This window comes from Mauremys reevesii, linkage group 5, assembly GCF_016161935.1.
Source record: "Mauremys reevesii isolate NIE-2019 linkage group 5, ASM1616193v1, whole genome shotgun sequence".
NCBI lineage: Eukaryota > Metazoa > Chordata > Testudines > Geoemydidae > Mauremys > Mauremys reevesii.
In genome coordinates, this window is record NC_052627.1 from 41,900,782 (window position 1) to 41,913,988 (window position 13,207).

The window sequence follows — 13,207 nt, forward strand, 5'->3', positions numbered from 1 at the left end:
CCGGAAGACATGTGTTTCTTGTTGACTGTATGCTCTGTTCTCAAGATCTGAATAGGTTAATTGATTAAAAGCCTAAAAATTTAAGCTTAAAACAGGCACTGAATAGGTCTGTACATCAGAGCCACTAGTGTTCCAGCAACCAGTTCAATTAGAAACAAAGCATTGACATTTGCCAGCAAAATATATTGAAACAAGGTTATGAAAAGGTTTGTGTGATTGTATGAAGCATAGCTGATAAATTGTCTAGGTCAACAAGAGATGAATCACTGAAAGCATAGGGACAAATTCTGCCGACAGTCATACTTCTACAATCTCATTGGCTTCAGCGAGATTGCAGAGGTTTAATTAAGAGAAGAATTTGACCTCCTGTGTGAGTCCTTACTGGTCAGTAGTGATCACTTCCGAAGTGATCTCTTTGCCGCCACAATTGTGTGTGAATATGCTACTCGTTCATCTAAACTTTTTGGGCTTTTACAGATATAGGCCTCGTTCTGTCCAGACTTAAGCATATGCTTAACTTCATTTGACTTTATTGGAACTCCTTGTGCGTGCAATATTATGTAATACTTTTGAAACTTAGGTTCTGATTTTTAGCTGGATCTCAATCTAATATTGCAAGCACAGTCTTGCTCTTGCAATTAAAGAGGATGAAAAATTGCATGTCCAATTAATTGCACTTACACTTGCACCTGTTTGGATGCGTAAGTACTTGACTGTGAGTGCAAACCAGGTAGTTTAGCAACTAAATGGGTGCACTCGCAGAGTCATTTGGGGCCCATGATTTTGTGCCAGCAATATTATAGACTGTTTATGCCCTAGCATACTTCACTGTTTGGGGTCATGATGTATGATTGTCCAGTCTTGGAACATCTGTTGGGAAACCTGGAATTATTTGCTCGTCACAAGAACTGGAACCAACATTAGTTATAAATACAATAAGTTATTCTTTTTATTCCCCCTTCACCTCCTTTCAATACAATATTTACAGTTCATGGACTGGGGCCATTTTTCCATCCAGCACTTTATTAGCTGGCTCGAGGCCACGGTGCACTGTGATATGTTACTTATGCACGCTGCAGTAATTTACACCAGTGGAAAGTGCTTTCTTGCACTAAGCTTATTATGTTCATATCGTATTGTAAAAATTATGGTTTAAACAAAAAACCCCTAACGGAAACCAAATTGGCTTAATGAGAAGTAGTTGATTCCTGCAATTGGAGTCCTGTAACTTCAGTTCTCTTTTTTCTGGCTAGTGCATGTGCTAATGTTGCAGCATGTTTAGTTATCTGAGAGTGATTAATCTTCAGGTACTTTCACCTGCTTGTTTCTGTGAGGATAGGCTTCTTCTACCCTCCCCCCCCTCAAAAAAAAAAAGGCTATCTGTGTAGACAGGTAATCATGTGTGTTACTTTTTTGGTAAATAAGGGATTAAATTCATTTTTTTTGAAAAGCGTTTCAAAGTTTGACTTTAATTCTATTTGTCATCTAAAAACCTCTGGCTAAAAATACATTAAAGCATGATATAAATGACCAACCACAGGAAACTTTCCAATAGGAGATAATAGCTTGGGTATGAACTGTATTACTTTATTAACTGTTCATTTGGGGGGGAGGGGAGAGATATATTATTACAAGAGTCAAACACGTGCATTGATGCAACTTTTGGGCTATACAGTGAGTTAGCAGTAAAATCAAATACAGCCTTAAGAAAACTGAGCGACACCTTCATTATGTTAAGTTAATATTTTTCAGTTTAAAATTGGCTGTTTTCCATGTTAGGGCTGTTTAAAGTAGCCCTATGTAAAGCAAATGAGAAAAGACATAGCAAAGATGGGGTAACATACCATATTTTACACCATGAATAAAGGCAATTTGATAAAAGGTTCATTCCTGCTTTGGTTATGTGTCGATACCATTCTCTCTTTGCTACCCTTGTATTTTCCTGAAAGTGTAATGTCCTCTTTCTACCACTCAAGATAAATAATTCTCTGTTTTAGCATGAAGTCTGCAGAGAAGTTAGTCAAAATATGCAGGATCTGCACCATTTTGAGCAGGGCAGTGAGTGGGAGGTTTTTATTGTCCTAATTAGCTCTAAATTTTTTTAATCTTAAATTTCAGAGAGAATTGTAGGAGGGTCATTATATGTAGTATTCTATTAAACTGAGTTGCTCTGGTTGTGCCTATGCCATTTTACTTGTTGCACAGTATACAACACATTTACCTTAACTTCTAAGAGCAGAATCAATCAGCTGCATTATTTGAATGATGAAGGCTATCGGATGCAATACTTACATTTTTTTGTTCAAAACATACTCAATTTATTGATGGGGAAAGCAGTCAGATTAAGTGAGTTTGGAGAGGGACTTAATGGATAGTGAGCTTGTTTGGAGGACAGAAGAGGAAAGGCTTGTCCAGGTGTAGAGGTGGCACATTACAGTCTACTTCCTGGTGTACTATATATATTTGCATTCTCTTGGCACTCCATGTATGCAGTGAGTGCTATGCAGTGTGTTTGTGAATGGGGAGAATGCAAAATGTTTGTATGATGACTGCAAGTGTCCTGTATTCCTTCGTTTTAATGGAACTTCTCTTGAACTTCATTACATGTAACCTCTTTGGAAGACAGCTCTTGTGTGTCAGGGACTTTGGAGACCGGGGGTGCATGTTATACATCAGGAAGTTAGTTCTGTGCTTCAGTGGTTTGGGGAGTTCTGCTATAGTAGCCATTCCTCCCTCTTCTATGGGTTTTTTAGAATTCTCTGAGGGTTTTCCCTGCCTGTTTTTTGTCCTGTTGTAATTCAGCACACTGAGACTTACACCTTTCTTGCCAAGAAGTTCTGGATGAGATGTCCTTTGGTGCATGTCTGCTTTGTTTCTTTATTACTTATTGCTTCATAACTGTCTATGGAGTTACTGTTCTGCATCACATTCTCAGCCCTGCTGACTTGAAGAGTTAAATATGTAGTGCCAGGAATGAAACCTAGGTGTCCTATATTGCACAGCAGCGCACTATCACTATCCCTCTGAGCTTACTCCTGAGGGAATTCTGTGCCAAAAAATTAAATGTTAGGCTGAGGCCCAATCAGATTATGAAAAGTCTCTAGTAATAAAAAATAGCAAATGGAGCAGTCTCAATGTCATAGACTCTGGTTGATCACAGCCTGCATTATAGAAATTCTAGATAAACAAGTTAGCTAAACATTTAACCCCGCATGCTTTGTTCATATGAAAACTCATGATACTCCTCTTTCTTCCTACCTACGTACCTTACAGTGCAGTTTTGAGGAATCAAACAGTAGCTTTCCTTCCTAGCACCAGGTTCCAAAAGGGAACTTATCTAGAGTGAGTCTTCAGGTTTTTCCACACCTGTGTTTCTCAAAGGCCGCCCTTTACTTCTCTGATTTCTCCTTTTTCATGCGCACCTTGTCTTGATGGTAAATGGCATACCGCAGTAGAACAGGCACAGCATGTTTGAAGAGTTATTTGAACAGTGGTTCAGGGTACTTTTGTCATAAGTGTCTTTTTCTCTGAATTTTTGTAGATGTGCTACCAAAAAACTCATTTTGCTTGTTGCTTCTAAAAATTTTAGTAAATTCCTGATAACGTATTCCACTGTACAGGTTTATTTCCTCTGCGTGACACGTATAGTTTCTCTTACAATCTCCTGTGTCCAGCTCTCTTCACTAGAAAGAGAACATGTTCCACTGGAACATTACTGCTGGAACAACCAGTCCATCTTTTACATATGTGAATTAATATAATAAAATAATATGGTTTTGAAAATTAAGGCAGTCTATTTGTCTCTTCTCCTTCCCTAGGAAAAGTATCCTGCTGTTACTATTCCATTATCAAGTTAATTTGGAAATTTATAAATTTTGTTTCATGTAATGTATATGGCTTTTATGAAAAGTGTTTTCCAGCAGTGTTAAGAAGCTACAGAAAACATCTTTCCTGTCTCTTTACTAAAACATTGTACTGTAGATTATTTTTTATTTATTTCTGTTAAAGTTAAGGAGACATACTAAGACCTGGTCTTAAGAATTTGTATCTTTGCTTCATGCTAACTAATACTCTGTAAATATGTCAGACTCTTATTGCATGGCAATCAATTCCTCAAAATTTCTCAAGTTACTATTTTCTGCTTCATTCACTATCTTCAGTAACAGTTATTTCCCCCCCCCCCCGCCAAAATAAGAAGCAACAACACGCACAACTATGTGTAGCTGTGCGAGCCCATTTACTACTATTTAGCTAATGTTTGTCCATTCAGGCCTGTTTGTATGATGGAAAAAAATAAAAAATGCTCTTTCACAGTACTGCTCTGAAATAGCACATCAGAAATAAGTTTTAGCACTGGCAGGTAGCAAAAGTTGGGGTAAGGCAAGTTAACAAAATTGGAAGGCTGCTTTGGCAGTTCATAAGCCCTAACCCCTCATACTAGATTCCTTAGAATCAGAAACAGCAATCCTCTCTTTTCTCTGAATTGATATTGCTCTTCACTTTTTTTTCCATAGCAAAATTCTGTCATTAGCTAGTTCATCTGTACTCTTCTGAGTGGCAGTTGCTGTCAGTTGTGTGAATTTTTATGCTTCCTTACTCAACCACGGTACTTATTGATTCAAAAAGTAGAAGCAGTTGATGATTAAAAATAAAAATTAGAATTTTTTCAGGGCTCCTGTAACATTTTCCCGTGGATGTTCTTAGCATGATGGTCTACATGCTCTGGTGGCGGCAGATCCTCAGCTTCTTGCTTTTCCAATTAGCATTTTCAGCTCAGCTCACTTTTTAGTTGATGCCCCGTGTGTGGATATTCTTTGTTTTTTCAGACATATATATTATTTTGTCATATATTAAAATAAGACAGCCAAATAGACAATTTTATTTGATTTGGAATTTGTTCATTTGTTCTAGGTTTGCTTATTCCTCTTAAGCACCCTGCTGATGCTTGTTCTCAGGCTACATTGCTTTACCCAGAAGTAACATTACATTTTTAGTTTCCAGTGTTATCAGACAAATAGCTCTAGGAAGGCGATGTAATTGAGTGAGATCACCTGATTATAGTAGCCTGGGAGGGGGACAGTTTTCTAGGTCAGCAACGTAACTACTTGCACCTAGTATACATTTCTTTAGTGTGCTAGATGGAAATAATAATTTCTTACATTTATATAGAATTTTCCCCTAGAAGGATACCAGAGTACTTTACAAATGATATATAAATGCCACACAACAGGAATTGAAATGATGAGAATTATCTAATGATCCTGCAGAGTTTACAGATTATGTGGGTGGTAGTATTGAATTGTTTATCTTTGAAATAGATGCTTAATATATAAAATTTTATTCCTCCCCCTTCATTATGTAAATCACCATTTTCTCTTTTTTATTTACTGATAATTTATGAGATGCTGCTTGTTTAATTTAAAAGGCTTTAAAACTTACTGCACTTTTTAAAAACTTCATGAAATAAACCTATTGAAAAGGAGATAGATGCCATGGTTCTATACAACCCTCCATTCTGTGCTAATCTGTAGATTCAGCAAAATGTTCTGCTTTGTAGGTACTCTGGTCAGACATAGGAGGACTGGAAACTGTCAAATTGAAACTGAAGCAGGCGGTGGAATGGCCCCTCAAGCATCCTGAATCCTTCATCCGAATGGGGATTCAGCCACCCAAAGGAGTACTACTTTATGGACCTCCTGGATGCTCAAAAACAATGATAGCGAAAGCTTTGGCCAATGAAAGTGGCCTAAACTTCTTGGCGGTGAAGGTAGGTCATTTATTTTTTATTTTTTCTTAATCTCAGGATAGCAAATGGCTTCAGACAATACAAATGTGTTGTGTTTTGGACGAACTTTCCGCTGCACAGCTTCTCTCCACATTCATTACTCATGGGCTAGTGCCCCCCCGGTTGTGGAATTCAGGCTGGGGCAGAGGGTGGGAGTGCACGAGGGGGTGAGGGGTGCAGGCTCTGGGTTGTGGGTTGCGGGGCAGGCTCTGGGAAGGAGTTTGGGGATGGGAGGGGTTGCGGAGGGATGGAGTGCAGGCTGTGGGAGGGGGTGAGGGGTGCTGCGCTTACCTGGGGCTCATAGGCAGGGCGGGCTGGGGGGCCTCTGCATGCTGCTACCTGCAGGCACTGCCCCCACAGCTTCCAGTTGGCCACAGGGGCGCTTGGGGCGGGAGCAGCGCATGTAGACACAGAGACATCCCCCCACCCACCTACCCAGGGGCCGCAGGGAGGGGCCAGCAGCCATGTGGAGCGAGCAGGCAGGAAGCCGGTGGTGGGTGGGAGCCCCAGGCCATCTTAAATCACCCTGGGGATGCAGGGGTGGGGGAGGGAGCGCCTGGGGGCAGAAGGTGGGACCGAGGGAGAGACCCAACCTCAAACGTTGCTGGAGCCAGGCCCCGGCCAGGAATATTCCTGGTGCCCAGGTACCATTGGCCCATAGAACTCGCCACCCATGACAGGATGTCATTCAGCAGTTTACCAAGGAACTCATTAATAAAATAATCTCCCCTTCCAAGCATTATTAGATATGTGTTTTCCCATTAATGTCCTTTGAGGGCATCATAAGATCCAGATGAGGACATCTGATTAAATCAAATGTTAAACTAAAATGTTTATATAAAAGCAAAGAAATTTCATAAATTTGGGAACCTAAGGTTGGCTCCACCTGTCAAATATATAGTCACACCTTCAGAAGGGGACTTTCTTCCAAAAAACACCATAGACCAAAGCCTCAGCTATGGCTTTTACATTTAGTAAGTTTGCCTGCTTTGCGGAGGAAAAAGTGGCTCATTGTCAATAGATATGATCCTTGCTTGGAATGAGACATCTCAGGTTCTGTCTTGGTTAATCCTTTGATGTGATTTGTGACAAGCAATAGATTCTGACTTGATGGCTACCAGAATAGCATCACTGATCTTAAACCGATATCTTGTAAATGCAAACTTTCAGGTGAGGAGTTATTGGGAGAAGCATTAGATAAATTAGCTGCTGAGATGGCACAGAGGTGTCAGCCATCGCTGTCAAAGCCAGCATACCAACATCAAGGGTATCCAGGAAAAGACTATTACTCTGACACAGGGAAAAAAATCTAGAGCAGAAGCTTCCAAGGAAATCTCGATGAATTTTCTTCCAGACCAACAAAATCCTCCATGTGACAAAGGCAAAGAGTGTTTGCATATACAAGCTCACAATTCCTGTACAAGACTCTCTTCCTTTTGATCTGCCCTCTGCACCCTCTTAAGTGGCTGGTGGCAGTCACAGCCAGGCACAGATTGCACGTTGTGCACCTTTACCCGTGAATAGATAACATGCCAATCAGTACCCTGTCCAGAGAAACAGACCCATTCAGAAATGAACAGTTGTTGGAAAGGATTCAGAGCCACCGGTTCTTGGAAATCAAGAGGAGCCTTTGATTCCAATGCAGAGAATTGCTCAACCAAAGGTAAAACCGACACACATCTGGCTGTAATTGTACCAAAATGGTAAACATTTGCAAAGATTCAAAACTTCATTGTATCAGTCATTTCCTGAGGGGTGATCAGTAGCCAATTATTATATCTGGATGGATCAGGTAGTTGTATCCCTGAAGCACATTCAGCCACAGATAAAGCTAACTCCAGAAAGGATCAGAGCCCACTCAGCTGGTGCCATATTCACCTCCGGGGCAAAAATGGAACCAGCCACTACAGAGGAAATATGGTAAACCACCTCTTGGTCACCCATCAACACTTTTTAAAGCACCACAGGCATGACTTTCCTTTCTCTGCAGAAGCACCTTTTGTCAGGAAAGTGCTCAAGCAGTGATGACCAAATTAATTATATGCCTTGATATGACTTATTTTAGGGAAGGGAGAATGTTTGACTTATTTTTTTTTTTACTTCCTTTCTGCTAACTGTGTCCCAAATGTCCCACCCTGGGAGAGATGTCTGAGTCTAGAACAGAAAATTTGTTAACCGATAACTTCCTTTTTGAGACTGGTATCTCCTCCAGTGTCCCCTGTTGGACAAAAGTGCTTTGTATATCTGTGCCTGGGCCTCTTCAGTGTACATAGCTAACACAGTTAAACAAGGTGTGTCTGATGGGGTATATAAACCCCCTACTAGAGAGCAAGGTGTTAAGGAACAGCTCTGGGTCCAGTTGGCCCTGCCCGGACACACCTGCAAAGCCTGCACAAGCTGGAGGCAGGGCTTTAAAAAGGGGAGCAGAGCAGTTCAGAGGCAGGTAATGAAAGGGAGCAGACGGCTGCTCTGAACAAGAAGTGCTCCTCAGGAGCTGATTGCCTGAGGTCTGACAGCAAAGACCTCATAGCAACGAGAAAGGAGAGGTATGTGACTGAGCGTGCAGGTCAGAAACGTGATGGGAGTAATCTACTCTGGGAAGCTGAAGGAGACTGGGGTAGAAAGTGGTTCAGTGGGGGATGGCTTAGAACTCCAAAGTGTTGGGTGTAGCTGCCCACCACTGGGCCCTGGACTAGAGCCTGGTGTAGAGGGTGACCCTGGGCTCCGAGAGGACAATACAACAGCAAGACCATTCACCTAGTTTGAGGAGCCGGCTGGAAAAGACTGTGACTGCTCAAGGGACCCCTCCGCCCTTAAAACCCCTCTACTGAAGGGGTGGACTGGAAACCCTTGGGATGTGGGTGCTGAAGGACAGGACTATGCTTCAACGGGAGAAGACCTGCCTTGGGAGAGGACCTGCCTGCCTGACCACTTAGTGGCAGTGCTGACTGTGGTTGTGCACCTAATACAGCGTGTTATTGCTTGTTATATTTAATCTATTAAAAATAATGTATTGTTTCCATACATCTTTGGAAGTACTTGTGTGGCATGAGGATGGAAGGTTCATAGCCAGATACTGCAGCCATAAGGATAAGTCTGAGCTGCCTCTGTTAATATTCGAGAGAAGAGGCACTGTTCAAAGATATTTTCCTGGAGTAAGAGTTAAAGGAAATAATATGGTAACAAATTTTCCATTGCACTCTGTCTTCTTTTGTGATCTATTGTGACGTTCAAGGGTTCCTCTTAGGCTGTGTTTGACCCTCTGTGCACTTGCTCCTTGAGGTTTATATGAGCCCTTGAATAGCTGTGTCATTACCAGTGTCAGTAACCTTCCTTGTTTTCTAGGGAGAAGCTTCCAACTGTTCTCATTTCCTTGAAGGTTTTTTCAGTGTTTCTGGAATCACTGGTGTGACCTTGTATAAGAAGCTGGGGAGGAAGGCAGCAGAGTCATACCTCTTCCCCCTCCGCCCCCAGGGAGATTTACTTGAGTGTTTGAACTTCAGTCTTGATTTATCAACTTGCTCTGTGGACTGGTTACTTATTTCACTCAACAGTGTGTGCAGTTTGTCATTCCTTATTCATGCTCCTCTATTGCAGCCCAAGAGATCAACCAGTGTCCCTTAGAGGCCATGTCTACATTACAATATAAAGTCAGCCTAACTTACATCAGCATACAGCTGCTGCAGTAATTATATTGCTTGTGTGTATCTACACTTTGCTCCTTGTGTTGGCTGTGCATGTCCTTACCAGGAGAACTTGTATGCATTGTGTTGTCAGCTGCCTTGTGTCAACCTACCGCTCTAGTGTAGACCAGACCAGAGACTTTTTTGTTCATTTTTGTTACCGATGGAACAAAATAAATCACTGAAAGGTCATGGGGCCATATCTATTCATAGGACACTGGGATATATAACTTTTAGCTCGTGTCTGCCCGGTGGCAGCTCTTTGTTGTGCGTGTCTGTCTCTGTGACGCCTAGTTTTAGAGGTCACCTAGTTTTCTCAAACTGAACGTGGAGAAGTTGAAACCCTTATTCGCTGGGTCTCATCTGTGCTTTGCCTTCATTTTCTATTTTGATAGTTTCTTTGAATGGTTATGTATCTGTCCTGTTCTGACAGCTTATTTTTTTGAGGCACACATTAATCAGATGGTTAAGGCTTTATATGCTGCTCTAGGAACCTGTCTGTAGGAGGCCTGCGGTACCATGTGTTGTGCTGAAAATGTAAAGATGATAATTATACCTGGGTTTATGTTGCATCTTGATTTCTGTAGCTCTCCGACTTGGGGTGACGTTGTAAATAAGAAGTGTCCTGTAAACATAAACAAACGTGTTTGTCTTAGCGATTGGCTGAACAAGAAGTAGGACTGAGTGGACTTGTAGGCTTTAAAGTTTTGCATTGTTTTGTTTTTGAGTGCAGTTATGTAACAATCTACATTTGTAAGTTGTACTTACACGATAGAGATTGCACTACAGTACTTGTATGAGGTGAACTGAAAAATACTATTTCTTTTATCATTTTAATGCAAATATTTGTAATAAAAAGTAATATGAAGTGAGCAGTGTACACTTTATATTCTATGTTGTAATTGAAATCAATATATTTGGAAAATGTAGAAAAGCATCCAAAATATTTAATACATTTCAACTGGTATTCTATTGTTTAACAGTGCGATTAAAACTGCGATTAATTTTTTGAGTTAATTGTGTGAGTTAACTGCGATTAATCGAAGCCCTAATTTTTTATAAGTCAATTATGACAAAATAGTGCCTAAACTTCCAGAAAACTGCAGTCATTAAAAAAGTAAACAAGTTACAATCCTGCTCTAAAGTGAGAGAGACAGAGTGTAGTAAACAAAACTAGTTATAACAGCAGTCTTTTAAAAGTTGATAGGAAAAAGTGTGTGCACATTAGCAGTGAGCAAATTAGGAATGCAGATGGTGCAGAATATACATCTTAGGTATTATTTGTATTTAGTTAACCGGCCCAACTAGGGTAAACAATTCTGGTATAAAATGGTCATGACTCCTCTTTTTTTTTTTTTTTTTTTTAACTCTAGCTCTTCTTTTTCCAATCATCAGTGGTTACAAAAATATACACTGTACTCAGAGCTCTGACTTCATCTTGGCTTGTGCTAACTTCCTGTATCCCCCTGCAGATGCCTTTGTGCCTCTCTCTGCGTTTGACATGTGCTTAAGTTTAGTTTGTCATCTGGTCAGTTACGTCAAAATATTTTCCAGCTGAAATTTCCTCTATCTTTCTCCTTTGCTCTTGGCTGCAGCAGTTAAAACAGATTAATGAGGTTTGGAAAGGCTGGCTGCCTTACTTCATGAAGAACTGTCATTGAAGTTCTGGAAGAAGATCAGTTATCCTTCTGACAGGATTTTCAGCAGGTCCTTCATTAGTTGCCTTTCTGAGCAGAAGCATGAAATAAGAAAGTTCAGCAGCCATGACTAGCTGAGCAAAGGGTATTTAAAAGAAAAAAATTGCCGCACGTCTTGTGAAAAACTGTGTCGCAGACCCATTCATTAAAAATAGTAATAAACCCCCCACAAGATTTCAAACCTGCCTGCCTTAATTAACAAATATTGAAACTAACACGTGACCTCTGTCTGAAAACGATCTAATCTTTATATAAGGTTTTCCAAAGTAGTAGCAATTTGAAACATTTGAACTCAAAGATGGAGGAAATGCAGTATACTCTTAATTAAAATTAAAGAGCAGAAGTAAAAGTAAAACATGTCTCCTGTTGTATTAATTTAGAGGGAATATATGGGCTAACGGTGTTGTTAGACCCAGTCACTTTCCAACATTGAACCGTTCTAAACAAGGTTTGGGATTTGGCATACAGAGGTTTCAGCCTGCTTAGTGCCATGGCAAACGCAACCGGTAAAAATTGTTTTAACCTTTTATTAAAGATACAGAAAAGAAGAAAAACCAGTTAAAGCATTTGAAATGTTAAGTATTAAATAAGGCTTTCATTTTAACAACATCCTGTGTTCCATTTCCCTTTAGCTGGAGAGAGATTTTAGAAGGAAAAAAACCTTTGTTTGACAGTCTCTTTGATGGTATCAAAGATCATAAGAACTGTCTTTTTTAGGGGAAAAAGAAGTAGTCAATTAAGATGGGCTCGGCCGGAGCTGCTGCTGTTGCTGTTGTTGTAAAAGTCTGATGCTATTTCCTAGCAGACAAGAGGTATATGCACACACAAGGAAAGAGAAAACAACAGCAAAGAGAGAAAACGAGGCTTCTGTCTCTGGTGTTCACTTTCACTTGTAATTTCACTGCTGGAGAGAAACAGGCACAGCACATGGTCTTATCAGCCAATCCAAGACCTGGTAGACTTATACCAGAATCAGGCTGTTCAGGGCATTGCTTTTAGTTGCCTCTTTCTGGTCACGGGTTTACAGACTTGTTGCAAAATTACAGTCTTAGCTGGCTAAGCCAGGCTTGTATTTCACAGAAAGGAAAAAGAGAGGGACAGGAAAGAGAAGAAATAAGATGGGGAAGGAAAAGGAGACTTTGTGGAGGGAGACACTCACTTCCAAGTGGTGATGGGGGTTGATATCCTCTCTCTGGCTTGGTCTGGTCAGGACATCTCTCAGGATTAGGATGAAGCAGGTCCAGGGTCCCAGGAGACAGTGGGGTTGGCAGCCATGATGTTGAAGCTTGCTCCTTCTCCTTCTTTCAGCAAGCCAGTGTAGCAGTAGCCTCTGTCTTTTGGTCTCTGTTTTGCACCAAAGTCTCTTTAATTAAGAACCCCAAAAGGGAGTGCTGGGCAGAATAGCCCATTCCCTCCCTATTTTGTCCACGGTTAGGCCAAATTTCTGACACACCAATTTTGGCTGATTAATTTTCAGCCTCACAATGCTCTTGTTTACCAGGCATTACCTTAGTTAACACAGTCCAGCCGCTTCAGTAGGCCTTTTTATTTGGATTAATTCTTTCTTTCTTTCTGTCTCCCTTTTTCAATTTTTCCCATCAGCGTTTATTATTATTATTAGGTTATTGTGACATTTTATGAGCTTTGACTCACTTTTTATAGTTGAGCTGACAATTAGGGTAAATTTGTAGGCCCAATTATCACAGCACACTCTTCCCACCCCAAAACTCTGAACATGTAACATCAGTCTAATGGAAAATGACTAAAAATTAATCTTTTATTTTTGTTTCCATACCCTTTTGCTGTCACCTATCAAACTCATTCTTACAGACACTTACCCACTCTAGGGAGTATACAGTGTGGGGTTTTAAAATTAATAACTACTTAGCACTTATTGGTAGATTTAAAGCATTGAATAAAGGTGGGTAAGTCCTTATCCCTGTTTTGCAGATTCATGTCTCATTTATAAACAAAAGTTGTATTGCTTTAGCTATACTGGTATAGTTAAAGTAGTACAATGCTCCCTAGCGTGGATGCAGTTA

General features: G+C 40.5%; 1 protein-coding gene across 11 annotated transcripts in view; it reads left to right on the top strand.

Annotated features, from left to right (window-relative positions):
• Positions 1-13,207, top strand: part of SPATA5 (spermatogenesis associated 5) — a 310,210-nt gene that overhangs the window by 66,987 nt on the left and 230,016 nt on the right. For all 11 annotated transcript variants that reach the window (XR_005599628.1, XM_039541985.1, XM_039541984.1 and 8 more), the window contains exon 11: positions 5,558-5,767. Coding sequence is in view for 10 of the 11 variants with exons in the window: in XM_039541985.1 (XP_039397919.1) it covers positions 5,558-5,767 (210 nt within the window). In the remaining variant the exon portion in view is untranslated. The remainder of the gene's footprint in view (positions 1-5,557; positions 5,768-13,207) is intronic.